The 15,233-nt window shown below is 42.5% G+C and overlaps 2 protein-coding genes across 2 annotated transcripts; both read right to left on the bottom strand.

Annotated features, from left to right (window-relative positions):
- Positions 1-473: 473 nt before the first annotated feature.
- On the bottom strand, positions 474-4,037 carry LOC119707207 (putative transmembrane protein). The gene is made up of 2 exons (XM_038151809.1): positions 3,575-4,037; positions 474-858 (listed from the first exon to the last, which is right to left on the bottom strand). The coding sequence occupies exons 1-2, from the start codon at positions 3,949-3,951 to the stop codon at positions 849-851; spliced, it is 387 nt and encodes a 128-aa protein (XP_038007737.1). The 5' UTR covers positions 3,952-4,037; the 3' UTR covers positions 474-848.
- Positions 4,038-6,147: 2,110 nt separating this feature from the next.
- Positions 6,148-11,060, bottom strand: RSL1D1 (ribosomal L1 domain containing 1). The gene is made up of 9 exons (XM_038151804.1): positions 10,930-11,060; positions 10,686-10,825; positions 9,742-9,880; positions 9,029-9,177; positions 8,789-8,890; positions 8,089-8,182; positions 7,876-8,004; positions 6,917-7,123; positions 6,148-6,678 (listed from the first exon to the last, which is right to left on the bottom strand). Exons 1-9 carry the CDS (start codon positions 10,963-10,965, stop codon positions 6,334-6,336), a joined length of 1,341 nt encoding a protein of 446 aa, XP_038007732.1. The 5' UTR covers positions 10,966-11,060; the 3' UTR covers positions 6,148-6,333.
- Between the last annotated feature and the right edge of the window lie 4,173 nt (positions 11,061-15,233).

Here is a 15,233-nt window from a genome sequence, read left to right as displayed (position 1 = left end):
AGCATTAGTATAAATCTTTTTCCAGGTACTGTTTGTTAATGTTTTATAATGCCTTGGAGTACTTGTTAATCAAGAGGGTTTCTTTTGGTCATGTTCCCTCTCTCAAATGCTTCAGCATTAGGAAAATTATTTCCAACATCACTGGACTAAAAATGCCTCTTGCAAGAGTCATCATATGACATCATTTGTAACTACAAAGAATGTACGGGTATGCCAACATCACTGGTGTTATTTGTCGACTTATAAAATCTCAGATTCCAGGTTATTTCAGAATAACAATGAAACTTTTACAAGATACACTGTAAATTGTGTATTTACACTAGAAACAACTTCTGCTGCATATTGCAGCTTTGCATCAACAGTTTAATATAGACATTTTAAAAGCACCCTTACAAACAAAAGTATTGCACTGGCATTATAAAAATTCACAGTAAGTTTAACTTCCAGACCTTGGTAAAAAACAGTGCAAGAGCTTTTCATTGTGCAAGAGCTTTTTATCCAAACCTTTCAGGTTATTAAAAATAATAATAATTAAAACAATAAAACCAACTATATGACAAGCTGCACTGATATTTCAGTGAATCAGGTTCAATTCTCTTTTAGGTCTCACTTCTTAAAGAGATTTGGTGGGATCTTTTTTCACCATTTCAAAGTATCTCCAGTCCAACACTGAAATAGGTGCTTTTGGCAGAGATATGGCTCCACGTGTCCATTTTATGGAGAGTCCACAATGCTTGCAGAGGTTATTCCACAATGAGAGAATCCTACTGTTTTGAGTAGGGCATCTCTTTCCATCATTTGCAGCATTTCCCCCACTTTTTGGGGAAGTAACGTCAATAGCCGTGTCTTCAACAGATCCTGAAGATAACACATGAAGAAAAGGTTACTCCAAAATAGGCTTAGAACAAATAGCCGTATAATTCTAAACTGTTACTTAAGGTCAATCTTAGAAGTACATTTCTTCGTGTTTAACAGCCAACTGAGACCTAAAGAAAAGATCCATCAAGTCACCAGCCCATCTCCAGTAGTGGCCAAGTGTGATGTCTCAATGAAGGCATAAGAGTATGGCACACAAGTAATATACCTCCTCAGGATATCAACTGCCACTGACTGCCCCAGGCCTGCCTGAGCCAAATATCATATCTTTATATTATCATATATCTTCTGCTTTGTCCTTTGGATGTTTGAATCAGTACATTTTTATCTGTCCCACGTCAAGTAATCCCACACTTCAGTTACACAGCACACAGCAGTTTGTTCCTGCTTTGCCTTGGGAGGCAAGCACTTCATATCTTCCCCACAGTGACTCTATAGACTTCTAGAACACTTTATATTCTGTATCTCTTTTCAGGCTTGCGGGTCCTAATCTACTTGTTATTCCCTTAATAGAAGCATTCCCTATCATGAGGTTTCTCACCTTTCTCTACTATATAATTTTTAAGATAGGAAATCAGAACAACATGTAGTGTTCCTTTCATACCTTCAAAAAGTTAATGCTCAAGAAGGTTTCCAAATGGCCTGTAAAGTGAGGACATTTGGGGTTTGTTTTGGTTTTTGGTGGTTTATTTTTTGGTTGTTTTTGTTTGTTTGTTTGGGGGTTTTTTGTTAGTTTGTTTGGGGGTTTTTTGAGGGGGGGAATTTTTGTGCATGTGGTATTTTTGGGGGTTTTTTTGTTTGTTTGGTTGGGATTTCTGGTTGGTTTTTTTTTTTTTTTTTTTGTTTCTGAATGTGTGTGTGTGGTGGTGGCTTTTTTTCCACCTCATCCAGACAATATCTGCCCAAACATGTTTAACCCGTTTGGTTAAGTTCATAAATATCTCCTGATGGGGAGAGGATTTGGTCTATCAGCAAGGAATGATCTGATTCAGACAGTTGTTTACGAGAAGTTCTAAGATCCTTTAGATGAATTTACTTCAAAAGGGAACTCTAAGTTATCTTTCAAGGTGAAACCATTTGTTATCCTTTGTTTCACCTTGCAAGTAAAATCGTAGAGTTTATGTTCCAATATGTAACATAACTGCTGTCCACCCCCTGTTTTGCTTCCTTCTGAATTACCATTATTGAAGTTTGTTTACTGTAGCAACAGAAGCTGCTGGGATATCTTGTATTAAATCACTGTGTTTATTTATTTATATATGTATCCCTATAGGATATATAAATCTAATTCCAATCAGGAATAAGACTTGAAATATTTCAAAATAGTGGATGACTTTCACTACTAGGAGTTCATTAAAACAAAATACATCTCCACACACACACATTGCATCTACAGAGACACCAGATTATCTCCCGAGCTCAATACCTGCAATTGCCATGATCTTTAGATGGAATGGTTCTGCATATATTTATAAATGCAAATCTTCCCCTGCAAATATGGACCTGCCAATTTTAGGCCCATTTTAGAAAAAAAGAAGTCTGAAAAGAGAATGGCTCATTTTCAACAGCCTGTTCTCTAATTGCAGGTGTAGTTAATAATCAACTACAGAGCAGTAACAATCTTTGAAAGTTGTGTTGCTGCTGTTCTTTCCTGCCTCCTGCAAGTTTTCTATTAAGGAAAAATTATCTGTACTCAATCTCCCTACTGTTAAAACTTTCTCTCAAGAAAAATTTCATAGCTTTCATGAAAGAAGACGATTTCCACATGAACTTTTCTGTAAATCAACAGTGTCTTCAGAATTTAGTTTCAAGGAGAAGCAGGAAAAGCTGATCTGGTCACATAGTGAATCAGAACAGCGAGATGTTTAGAATCCTTGAACAGTTCAAACAGTACAAAACTGTGTTTACAGTTCCTTCAATAGAGGATTTTACATTGTGAAGAGAAGGCTTGACTTTTTTCCCCACACACATTTTCAAGGCATTAAGCATGCCTTCTTTCTAAATGAACATGCCATATAAATTAACATATTAGGATATATTGAAAAGCTTCTTGTTCTTCAATCGTGCTTTGAAATAGGGCTTAGACACTTCCTTTACACATCAGGTATTATCACATCTTTTCTAGATGACTGAGGTTCAAGACAAACAGTTTAACTGATGATTGCATTTATGAATTTCAACCTCTTACCTACAGCTCTGTCCCCGTTAAATCCAAGTCAGCATTTCACCTTTCTTGTTCTCCAATAAAGCAACATTTCATGGTGCTAACACGAGGGCTTCCCCTCCCAAGAGCTCGTGGGGGGGGCAGTGGTTAATGGCCATTTCTGGCAGCCTTTGGTTGCTGTGAGGACCAGTTCAGAGCGCCACGGCTCCTGTGCTGCTGTCTGGCAGCAGCTCCGCACGCCAGCTCCACCACACTGCCCGGGCTTCACTCCCGCTCGCCCGTTCCGTTCTTAGACGGCTACAGGAAGTGTCTTCCCTGCCTAATCCCGTTTGTGCAATCTTTCCCACTCTTTTTTTTACCACCCGAGCGGAGAAAAAATCCCCACTACTTTTATTTTCAGAAGCGTCGGCTGCGAGCAGGTGATTTAACACAGCAGGTGTTAAACCGAATCTCGGGCAAGAGAGCTCTGCCAAGCTCTGGCCGAAGTCAGAGCTCGCAGCCGGACTCCCCTCGCGGTCCCGTCGCGGCTCTCACCTGCCGGGCTCGGCGCGGCGGCCCCCGGCGCGCTGCAGCTCCAGGTCGGCGGGGCGGGCGGGGGCGAGCGCGGCGGTGAGGCGGAGGCTGAGGCCGTTCACCAGCCGCCGCAGCAGCGTGTCCCCGCGGCCCTTGGGCGCCGACAGCCCCACGTCGTCCCGCAGCTCCTCGGGCGGCACCTCCAGGTTGCCCGCGTACCAGAACACCCACCAGACCAGGCTGAGGAAGATGCCGATGCCGCCCGCGTAGATGAGCAGGTCGGAGAAGAACACGTCGGCGAACACGCCGGCAAGCAGCACCGCCAGCCCCACCGCGTCGAAGGCCAGCGCCAGCCAGAAGGCGGCCACGCAGCGGCCCAGCCCGCCCGGGGCCGCCATCGGGAGCGGCGCCACCGCCGCCTCGGGCCGCGCGCACCTGAGGGAGGCGAGGGCGGCGCCCACCTGAGGGCAGGGCCGGGCCGCGCCCTCCCACCCGGGCAGGTGCAGGCCGCGCCCCCGCGCTGAGGGCACGCCCACGCCGCGCCCCCCGCACCTGGGGGCACAGCCCGGCCGCGCCCCCCGCACCTGAGGGCACGGCCCGGGCGCGCCCCCCACACACCTGAGGGTACGGCCCGGGCGCGCCCCCCACACACCTGAGGGCACGGCCCGGCCGCGCCCCCCACACACCTGAGGGCACGGCCCGGCCGCGCCCCCCACACCTGAGGGCACGGCCCGGGCGCGCCCCCCACACACCTGAGGGCACAGCCCGGGCGCCCCCCACACACCTGAGGGCACGGCCCGGGCGCGCCCCCCACACACCTGAGGGTACGGCCCGGGCGCGCCCCCCACACACCTGAGGGTACGGCCCGGGCGCGCCTCTGCCCCCGCGGCTGCGCGCAGGGAAGGCGGGCACACGCCCCCCCCCCGCCGCGGTGGGGCTCGAAGGCTGATCCGTGTGGATCGATGGCATCTGGGAGCTGAGGCCTCTCTGCGAGTACTGCTTGCTACCGCTCCCAGGTGAGCCGGACACGGCTGGGCCCGCTCAGCTGCTCCAGCTGAGGCAGTGCCACCTCAGGCACCCCAGGAGGGAGGCAATTCAAAAAAGTGCTCCGCAGATGAACATCCACTTCGTTGATCTCTGCCCACGAAAGGGAGCCAAGCTGGTTGCAGACAGCAGAGATTTGCAAGACACTTATTATGTGCATCTGCAAATGCACATAGACTCAGTTAACTGTGCTTGAGGAGGCTTAAAAAGAGCAGCTGGAATGCAAGTTCAGTTGACAAACAGGAAGCAAGTTGTCAATGCAGGATGTAAAATTCAGTAAGTAAAACATTTATGTAAAAGGCAAGACACATATTTCAGTTCACCCTTGTGTTAATGACCTGATACGTATCTTGCTGCACTCCCAAGTCCTCAAGCACAAGGAACTGTATTTAGATGTAGGATCTCCTGTGCCTGCTCTGACAAGGGCCTTATATCTAACACCTTATTTAATGATGGATAAGCCACCAGTCCAGTAACTAGAAAGACCAAGCCAACAGGAACTGTGACCAGGCCTAATAGAATAGATATCTTGCACATTTTAGTGGAAATAGTGCGCATTAAATGATGCTGCTGATACTCTTCCAGTGACAGTGAGTGCTATTGGTTTACTGGGATTACTATCATCGCTTTTGGTTCACAAAATAGTTGAAAGGTTGCAAAAAGTCAGGGTTGCAAAAGGGTCAAAAAAAGTTGACACCACAGATCAAGCAGAATACTTTCATATTATTGAGCATCAGCTTTCTTTCTAGGTAGCCAATATCTTGATATGAGGATGCCATAAAAAGATGCGGTAGGGTTTTTTGAATGACAAAGTAGGCTGGTTACTTCCTGTTGATTAATCTTGTCTCTCACCACCTTTTTCCTAGTTGGAGTTTTTACCACTAGGACTTTTCAACACAAATCTGCCTCGTATTCTCACTCTGCAAAGGACAGACAAGTTATCATACAGAGAACAACTGGGCAGTTGTGTAAAACTTCAAATATATCACCTTTCAGTCCTGAAGTATGTATTTTTCATGCCATAACAGGACAGGTTCACTTGGCTGGCACAACTGGAATTCACACAGCCTTTGGCTTTCAGATGGAAGAACAACAGTTCTGTGACCATCATGCAGGAATACTCTCAACTGTTCTGGTAGCAGAAAAAAAGCCCAAAACTGAAGGTAAGATTTTGCCTGATGTTGTAAAATATATAAACAGTTAAAGCAAAATTGTTTGGGCCTTTTAAACTCACAAATACCTAAGTAAAAACAGCTAAAACTTATAATGTGGGGCTTGGTATCAGGCTGCTAACTTAGATATCTGCAGTTATACCAATCACTATCTTAACCTGTCTTTATTATATTGAACAATCTTTTAAAAACTGTAGCAGTTTATTCACCTTTAAAAGCACATGCAGATTGCTGCTCTTGGCACACTTGCTTCTTGCTTCAGAAAGACAACATTTATAAAATATTTCTCAGCCTTTTTTCCCTGGGATAAACCCCTTCTTCCCTCTGACACCTGAAAAATTTGAGTGTTTTTCGTTTGGGCCAGCAAAAGAGAAAAGGTGATGGGACCATTAAGACAGTGAGTTTATTTGTACCAGCTTGTAAATTAGAAGGAGACCGATGAATCAGTACAGATCTTGGTGAAAAAAAGCTCTTGGAATCAGATTTCCTAAGAAGGTATTTTACTTCATCAATAAATCTGTTTACTGAAAATGATAATACAAAATATGTTACAACAGACAACGTTCATGCTGACTGCGGCACACGCACCTTTTTGGGTGCCTGCTTCTGTGGTTTTGAAGACTTCCTGGCTGACTGTAGTGACTTGCCACCTTTGGGTGTTGCAAAAGACTTTGCTTCAGGTTTTTTTGGAGCCTTTTTCATGTCTTTTTCTTTTACTGCTTCCTTTGGCTTACTGACCTGCTTGGCTTTTTTCTCTTTTGATGCTGTCTGCAAGTTTGCACACTCTTCTGTGACCTCAGGTTTTGATTTTGGAGTATCCACCACTAGAGACGGTTTCTTTCTCTTACCAAGGAGTGTTTTGGTTTTCTTGCCCAAATTGTCACCTTTTTCTGAATTTGGTCCCATTTTCTGTATTTAACACAAACAAAAAAAATTACCATTCCACCCAAGAAAAATATTTCCTGTTTTTAAGGAAGAAGGATCAGTGAAAAACATTACAAATGACAAATACTTTCAACTGAACTGCACCCTACTCTTGAAGTGTGCTAACACAAACTCTTCCCTAAGGAGCAATGAACAATTTAAACAGTTCAAAATCTTCAGTTTTAACTGAAATGCAAGCTTCTTAATATTATTCAACAATTACCTTCGGGTCAGCTGAGCTCGTTGTTTGTATAGGCACCAGTTGTGGAATTTCTTCATCATCACAATCACCTGGTTCTTGGACTGCTTCTATCCTTTCTTTTATCACAGGCTCCTGGGTACCAGCAGCAGCTTTACTTTCTGTTGTCACAGTGACTTGACTTGACTTCCGTTTTTTAGCTGTCTTCTTTCCTTTCTTGGGTTTTGCCTTCTAGAATTAATCAGAAGTACATCTCAGACAAATACCCATGCCATTTCTAAATGTAAAATAACTGTTTAAATGTGGTTAAAAATTAGATGGTGTAGCAACATTAAAGACTTTTATTCAACAGACCTGGACTGATCAGCCATATGTAAAATATGAAAAAATGCATTACATGCAGAAGTTTATTATAAGTAGCTCAAAACTATGGCAATGTCAACCTTACAATCTCTAAGTTTAATATTCACAGTCCCAATTTAATTTCAGACAAATGAATATGAACAGAACTCAGTACAAAGGAATAGCCAATTATTATTTTTTAACAAGTATGAGGTCCCCCTATATACACCAATATATGAGATTGACAATTATTCAGATGCCACTGATTAACCAGCAAAAAACAGATGGATAATCTAAATCCACATATATGTTAATGAGTGTATTTTCAGAAGGCAAATATGGATAAACAGTAGAAGCAAAGCTCTAAGAATGAATCTCAGGTCCCTTGAGTTTAGGTCCAGAAATAGTTTATTTATTTCCAGTTTGCTTTAAAACCTGTAAAGGAGTTGCCATCATTTCATTATTATTGCTGAGTATCTGAAGCACTGAGGTAGGAGTGTCTGACCAGTTTTAGCCATAAAAGGCTGGGATCAGTTGCTAATGCATTTAAACCCAAAATAACAATGCACAGAAGGAAAACAAAGAACTAGAGCTAAATGTACAGATTTAATTTATGCAAACTTTGAAGAAATTTTGGTTACCTTTACTTCATTTTTCTTGAGAGATGGCTGTTTGTCAAGCTCATCCAGGTTGGAGAGATTTGCAGTGAATATTGGGAGTGCAACCGATTTAAGTGTTTTGAGGTGAAGAATTTTTACATTTTGCCATTTCTGCAAGAACAAAACCAGTATATTATGTAAAAATAAGGCTGAAGTATGAACCTATTTGTCTGTGATGCAGTCAATCAGCAGTACCTTTGGTAACTTGCTACCAATCACTTTTGCTGCTGCAATGATATTCTCAAGTATCTCATCCGCTTTCATCCCAGTGTGACCTATGCGTGTTGTACTGGAAGAAGAAATGAATAATAATTATATATGGGCAAATAAACTTATTTCAAGTCACTTGTTCAGTTCAGGCATACCCAGAAATGCAAAAAGCCCACTTATCTGCAATTATCATAAAGGAGGGATGGCTATTGCAGAAATCTTTTGTGCTAACAGTTAGAAGGGATTCACCTGTATTCATCTTTCCATATTTGGATATGCAACTTCTGCCTCACATTACAAAGCATTACTACCTAATCAGATCCTTCCAGACATACAATACACAAAATATTCTCTTCTAATCATATTAGAAGAGAATATTTTGGAAATAGAAAAATATTATTAAATTAGATTAAAACTAAGATTGTACATGTGCTTTGACAGTGACAAGTGCCTAGAAATTCCTTAGGTAAAAGGAAAAAGAAACAAAACCCCTCAACTTCACAGTAGAATTTAAGTAGAATTCCTAATTTAACTATACAGATAAAGGTTCAAAATGCCCCATTTGCAATGGTGACCCTTAACATATTTTTTTCACATACAAAAGGAATAAAAATAATTCACTTAAAATTCCTACAGTTAAGATGGAAGCATCCTTCAAGTGATATATTAATCTATTTGTACTTACTAACAGCACCCTTTGTTGTTAACTGGGAGTGTAGTCCCTTGGATATGTTTTTCTAGTTCCTTGGCAAGATCTTTGGCTTTCAGATTTACAGATAAAGGTGCCCTAAAACAGAAAGGGAGAGGGGTAAAAAAAAGGAAATAGTTAGAAAACCCAAAAGAAAACCAATTCCTCCATTACTAAGAAGAACCTGATCTTAAAAAAGATAATGCAAGAATGGAGTTCCAAAGTTTAAAGACCTACTTTTTCTTTTCATAGAAGTGTTTTCCCAGGTGTGAGGGCAGAAGTCTTCTAATTCGGTCATCAGACAGAAAGAGATCAAAACTGTTCAGGAGGCGCCGCTTCGCTTCAAACATTTTATACTCCTTTTTGAGGGTTTTGTATGAGATGATCTGCAACACAAGTACCAGTTTAGTCCTTGCTGCTGAAAGTGCAACCTGAAATGCTTTTCAGAACTGCACAGATTAAAGCTGCATAACTGGTAGTCCATCACAGTGCATTCTTTTAGAATGCTGAAGACAATCAAAAAGCATCCATTTCCTACTGCTTTAAAGAATCAAAAACCATGGATCTCTTGCATAGTAACTGTGCATCACAAAACACAACTTGTATACATGAATAACATCTAAATCAAGGTTAAATATAACAAGTTGTTATACATGTCGCATAAACAATCAAACGTTGTGAGTTTTCCCAGCTGGTTACTCGAACTAAACATTGAACATTTATCTAGAAATTGTATCTGATTGCTAAAAATCCTGTTTCAAACTGAAGAAATTATTCCGAGCAAACTTTGCATTTTAGAAACACCTGAGTAGTCAGAAAAATCTTACTAGAGTATGTGAATGAAAATTAGAATATTGAACAGCAGAAAAGAACAACTACTTGTATTCTTTTTGGTGGTATAAAAGGAAAGAAATGACAGTACTGTATGTACCATCAAGGACCTCCCTTACCCGGCTAATACTTCTGATCCCATTCCGGAGTAAAAGTTTCTTGTACAGATTTTCCGTCTGTTCTGCTGATAAATTCGGTTCATCCTTTGTGAACAGGCAAACGTCAGCTGTTTCTGGTCGAATGCCATGGGGCAGTGGTCTACAGCGAGAATATGAGATGCATAAAAAATGCCTAATAAGAGAAAGAAGTTTTCCCCAGAACTAGGCCTACACTGGAGATCAGTACCCTTTAACAACCTGCCTGTATTTACACTTTGTTAACTATTAAATAATCTCAGTGGAACTTACAGTTGATAAGCATACAGAACTGTAAAAGTGAAACCATGGAACACCACGGCTCCAGTGAGATACAAAGTGGAATCCTCTATCCTGCCAGCAGCCCTTAGGACACCGGTCCTGGGAGGAAGACCCTCCATGCTCCTCCCTTCATGCCATGGCTGCATCCAGTCATTAGAAAAAACATTGTAACACCGTGCCCTGACAAACGGATATAAACTTCCTCAAAGTAGTGCAGCTACAGTCTAAAAAGAGACTTCTAATTCGTATTCAGGTTTGGTTATCAAAAGAAAGAATAATTACTAATGATTTGGAGGTGGTGGGTCAAGACAGACAAGGTGATTATAGATATTTTCTAGATATAGAAATATATTATAATATCTAGATATTTTTTAAAGCTTAAGGACTGAAAGGCACATACTCTGTAACTAGCAACCAACAGAACCAGTATCCTGCATGCAAAAAGCTGGCACAGCCCAGCTTCCAGTTATAGCAAAAGTAGGGGTAAAGCAGCTCCTGACCCGGTAGTTTCTAGTCACGGCATAGAAGCCCCAGGACAAGGCCGTGGCAGTCAAACCCCTTCAGCTCAGAATCTGCAAAGTGTTCTTTTCCAAGCCAAAGGACACGAGCAACCCCTGTAACCATGCGGCCGGATACCAGTGTCTTACATTCTGATGACCTTTGCCACCTGCGGGACCTTCCACACCGTCACCAGCAGATGGACGCTCTCGCACTCGTTGAGGAGCAGTGCGTCTCCCTTTGCCTTTCTTCTGGAGAAAGCCAAGAGAGCCTCCACCGCCTTCTTCACCTGCAACGGCACCGCAGCGGCAGCAGCCGCGGGTCAATCGCGGCCCGGCCGCGCTCCCGCCTGCCCTGCTCCCCGCAGCCCCCGGGCGCGCCGGTCCCAAATACCTGGCCGCGGTCCAACGGGTCCCTCCATCTCGCCATGGCGTCACCTCCCGGGCCGCCGGGACACCGCTCCTGCCACGTGCGGCCCCGCGCCTGCGTGCGCGCCGCTTTCCGCCGCACGGCCGGGCCTTCCGGGGCGGGCCGAGCGCGGGCCGTGCTTCCGCTCCTGCGCACCGCAGCGCTGGGGAACCGGGGCGGCGCGCTCGGCGTGTGCGGGGTGTGCCTCCTGGGCTTGCCGGCAGCTTTGCCCAGCAGGGTCACCGGCTAACCGGGCCTGGAACAGAGTGCCGTAGGCCGTCAGTCCATCTCGCTTCGGCACCACGGCCAGCCGGAGGCCAAGCCGGATTGCTCAGAGTTGTAGCCACCGTGTCCTCACGGTGAAAAACGTTTAGTCGACTCGCCCTGTTTTATTGATGGTGCTCTCCTAGTCCAACCCCGGATGCTGCTGGCCCCCTTTGCTTCCAGGGGTGGCTCGTGTTTAGCCTGCTGTGCTCCTGGCGCTTTCCAGAGAGCTGTTCCCTAGCCAGTCATTTTCCAGCCTGTGTTGCCGCAAGGGGCTGCTCCTTCCCAAATGCGGGTTTGCGTTTGCCCTTTTTGAGTATTGATGGGTTTGTGTTGCCGAGTCTTTCCAGCCTATCTAGGTCCCTCTGCTCATGAGGGTAATCATCGGTCTCAAGTTTGATGCCCCCTGCAAACTTGATAGGACCATACTTCAGGTCACTCTTAGAGATACTAAATAGAACATAGTCCAGGATAAATCCCAGCAGTACCCCATTTGTTACTGGCCTTCAGGTGGAGTACAAGCCATTATCTCTGCCCTCCAAGTCCTGTTATCTGAACAGTGGTTGCCCATGTAGTTGGCCCCCCAGCACACCATCATGTTTAGGAAGAATTGAGCATGTTCTTCAAATTCCTTCTTTGAAGACTATCCCTGATTTTACTTCCCTTATTTCTGCCTCTCATGGGATCCTGCCCACTGGTTCTCAGAATAAATCAGAGTCTGTCTCATGGAGTCCAGGGTCTGTATTCTGCTGCTTATTTTCCTCATACACTCTGTCTTGAACATGACTATTTCCAGGTCACTACCATTGGAGCAACCACTGATTATCACGTCAAACCACTTCTTTCTCATGAGTGACTAATAAAGGCAGAACTGCTGCATCTCCTGTTCAGTTTAGAAATGCACTGACTGACTACATGGGGATAGCTTAATTGCAGAATGCTAATTCCATTGACTTCCATGCTGGATAAGTACATTGTTCTGAGATAAAATTTAGCCTGGAATTATTTTGGTCTCATTCTCACAGTGCTGTGTGTGCCCTGGCAGCTTTGGGTTGTCTGCATTCGTCACACAGGTAAGCTGCTCTCTGGATAACACAGCTATGCATAAGCAGGGCTTAAATATGTATGAAATTAGGAGTCTTAGTAATTCACTCTTTACATTTTTTCCTGCTCTTTGCCTTTCTATGTATGGTTTTATTCCTTCTCATCAGATGTCTTCCAACAAAATCTGTTTCTCCATCAGTGTAGCCAGTGCAAAGAGAAGCTAAAATACCCTAGTTTCTTGGCAAGCTGCTTTATGTAATGGTTTCTATTTTCTTTCTGCTGTTAGTGTTCTTGGAGCAATAGTAGAATAGTTGATGGCATCAAGACTTATCCAGACAGGAAAGAACTATACAAACATACACTCATTTTAAAGAGTGAAAAAAAAATATCCTGGAAAATGGAAGTTTTCCTTTCCTATTGTGTTATTTGAACAAAACCAAAATCAAATCAAAACCAAAAAGAAACTGGCTAAGAAAAAGAAAAGCTGTCCTTTGTTGCTATGTCATATGAAATGCTGATTAGAGAAATAACTGAAGGTGAGGAACACGCAGGGTAGCCAAGGAGGGCAGGCTCATTAAAACCTTTTCAGTACTGCTGGAATTTCTGCATGTGATAGTAGCTGTGGTGCTGTACATTCTGTCTAGTAGCCTTGCTTCTATCTTTGCACATTTTAGGGCAGCTGTATTTTAATAAAACACAACATAATGATGTGACATGTTAAAACAAAATAGAAAAAGTCAGATGACTGGAACATCTCTCTGAAAATGAGCCAGGCTAGTCCTGTAAGATATGCTTGAACAGCATGTTTGAAGACTGACTTTACTGGGTCAGTATAGCATTAATAGGATAAAACTGCAGGGACTATTATTAGTGACTCAAATTCAAATTTTTCACATATCAGTCTCATCCAAGTACATTTTTCTGAAAAAGTTTTGGTCTGACATGACTAAATTTTACCAGATGTGGTTTAACTGACTTAGTCTAATCATTTTCTCTTGAAAGGTACTTGACATAGCTAATAGAGCTGTCTTGGAAAAATTAAGTTAATCTGTGAATAAGAAATATTTCAGCTTAATACAGCATGCAATGAATATAAACTATAAAAGAGTGCACTTTTAATTTAGCAATGTCATAAATTTACAGTTACTCCTACAAGAAAATCAGGTTTGTCACTTTTATCAGTGTTATTGCTGTACGCAGTCCTGCTGTAGCTCTCAATTTAACTTTTTGGATCATGAAAGTATGTATTTTTCTTAAAAAAATTTTGTATAGCTTATTTAAATGCTAAGATGGAAAATAATTTCAAGATGTTCTGCCTCATTACTTATTTAAGATGGTTTTTTACATGCCTAATTTTATACTTTCACACAGCAAAAGGTGCAATTGTTCCTGCTGTAAAGGGGTCTTTTAGGTTTAAGGTTATTCAAGTTTCAGTTCCCGGCTTGTGTTCCTCCAGACTTTGATGGCAATGCCAGCATCCCAGATCTCTGTAAGTGTAGTGCTTGCAACAAAACCAGCACTAAGAGTATGCAGAGATTAAGACACGACTAAGAAGTGCCTTACAGGAGAGCTCAGAAGAGAATCTCCCCATTAGAGGAGAGTTCAAGCACTGTTTTCTTTTGCCTGTGCTCCTTTGCAATGCTGGAGTCAGCCTCCAGCTGTAGCCTGACTCACACACGAGGCTTTGGTGCAAGTCATCCACAGACACCAAGAGGGCTGCTCCAAAGGACAGAGTCCCTGGCGCTGGACAAAGCTGCAAAGCTTTCTTGTTACAGTGCTTTGCCTCACATCCCTTCTAGGGGCTTAACAGATGACAGGAACACTGCCTCAAGTACCTTTTTGTGAACCAGCAGTTAATCTGTTGTGTCTCTTATTTCTCTTATTGAGAAGTAGGTGGACTTTTTTAGGCGTATGGAACTGAGGGGAGATGTAGAAGAATTTACATTGGAAGGAAAGCCAATGAAAGCATATGGATTATCAAGATATATACACAGACAACAGATTTTGGGTTTGTTAGCATAAATTTCTATTTTATATTAAGACTAGAATCCTTTCGAGTATTTCTTCAGAGGAAAAGTAGTATCTTGTCAGGTTTATAGTGTGATAAAATAAACACAAGAAAATAAACATGTTCACAGTATAAAATCTTCAGTAGTAACTCCAGTTTTGTTGGTATATTTTTTTGTACCAAATCCTCTATAGAGTATACAAATAGAGCAGCATAAGTAAGAGCCTTTAAGTAGCAGTTCAGGAAGAAAACAGTCTTGTCTGGAGTACAAGTCATCTGCTTTAACAGCATCATTTCAACAGTCTGCAGTACGAACCGAAAAGCCAGAGTAATACAGATCAAATACCTGGGACATTGAAACAATCTTTTCTTCCTAGGTAATATTCAGTAATAAACACTCATAAAAACACATTTCTTATCATTAACATGATTTTGAATATATAGACTGGTGCCATAAGAAGTCTAAAATAGAGGTTCTTCATTGAATAATTTTCACTGGGCTTTTTATGCCCCCGAAGAAAATCTGTAGAGGGGCATAAAAATTGTGACCAGCAAATATCCCCATGGATAAATCTCCTTAGAACAGCTATTTTTCTTACACTATGACACCATCATCAACATCTTGCTGATCAGGAATACAATTTACTGCCAGAATAAGTGTTTCAGGAACTGGTGTCATCATGTTTGTGGATCAGTTCCTGATTGTCTGCTAAGATGACCAAGGTAGCTGGAATGGTTTCACGTAGACAGCTGATGGCAATGTTACTCAACTGATCACTGCACCCATTCCTCCAGCTACTGTGCTTTACTTCCTGGAGCTTGCAGAAACAAGGAATTATTTTCCTGATGCCAAATAATTAGTACTGCTGCACATTCAGATTTTTTTGTGTATTTAGTATTTGTTACATATACCAAGGTTTTCAGTTCAAGGATGTACAAGGTCTTAACTTAGAGAATAACTGCTTATGTTTTT

Source organism: Motacilla alba, chromosome 14, assembly GCF_015832195.1.
Source record: "Motacilla alba alba isolate MOTALB_02 chromosome 14, Motacilla_alba_V1.0_pri, whole genome shotgun sequence".
Taxonomy (NCBI): domain Eukaryota; kingdom Metazoa; phylum Chordata; class Aves; order Passeriformes; family Motacillidae; genus Motacilla; species Motacilla alba.
The sequence above is the reverse complement of the archived record's forward strand: the minus strand, read 5'-3'. Positions and strand labels throughout refer to the sequence as shown.

Excerpts from the sequence above, each read along its gene's own strand:
- LOC119707207 (XM_038151809.1), bottom strand. The coding sequence starts at position 3,951 with ATGGCGGCCCCGGGCGGGCTGGGCCGCTGCGTGGCCGCCTTCTGGCTG.
- RSL1D1 (XM_038151804.1), bottom strand. The coding sequence starts at position 10,965 with ATGGCGAGATGGAGGGACCCGTTGGACCGCGGCCAG. Across the intron at positions 10,826-10,929 it reads ACCCGTTGGACCGCGGCCAG|GTGAAGAAGGCGGTGGAGGC; the intron begins GTATTTGGGACC and ends GTGCCGTTGCAG. Across the intron at positions 8,891-9,028 it reads CACTTCTATGAAAAGAAAAA|GGCACCTTTATCTGTAAATC; the intron begins GTAGGTCTTTAA and ends TTTCTGTTTTAG.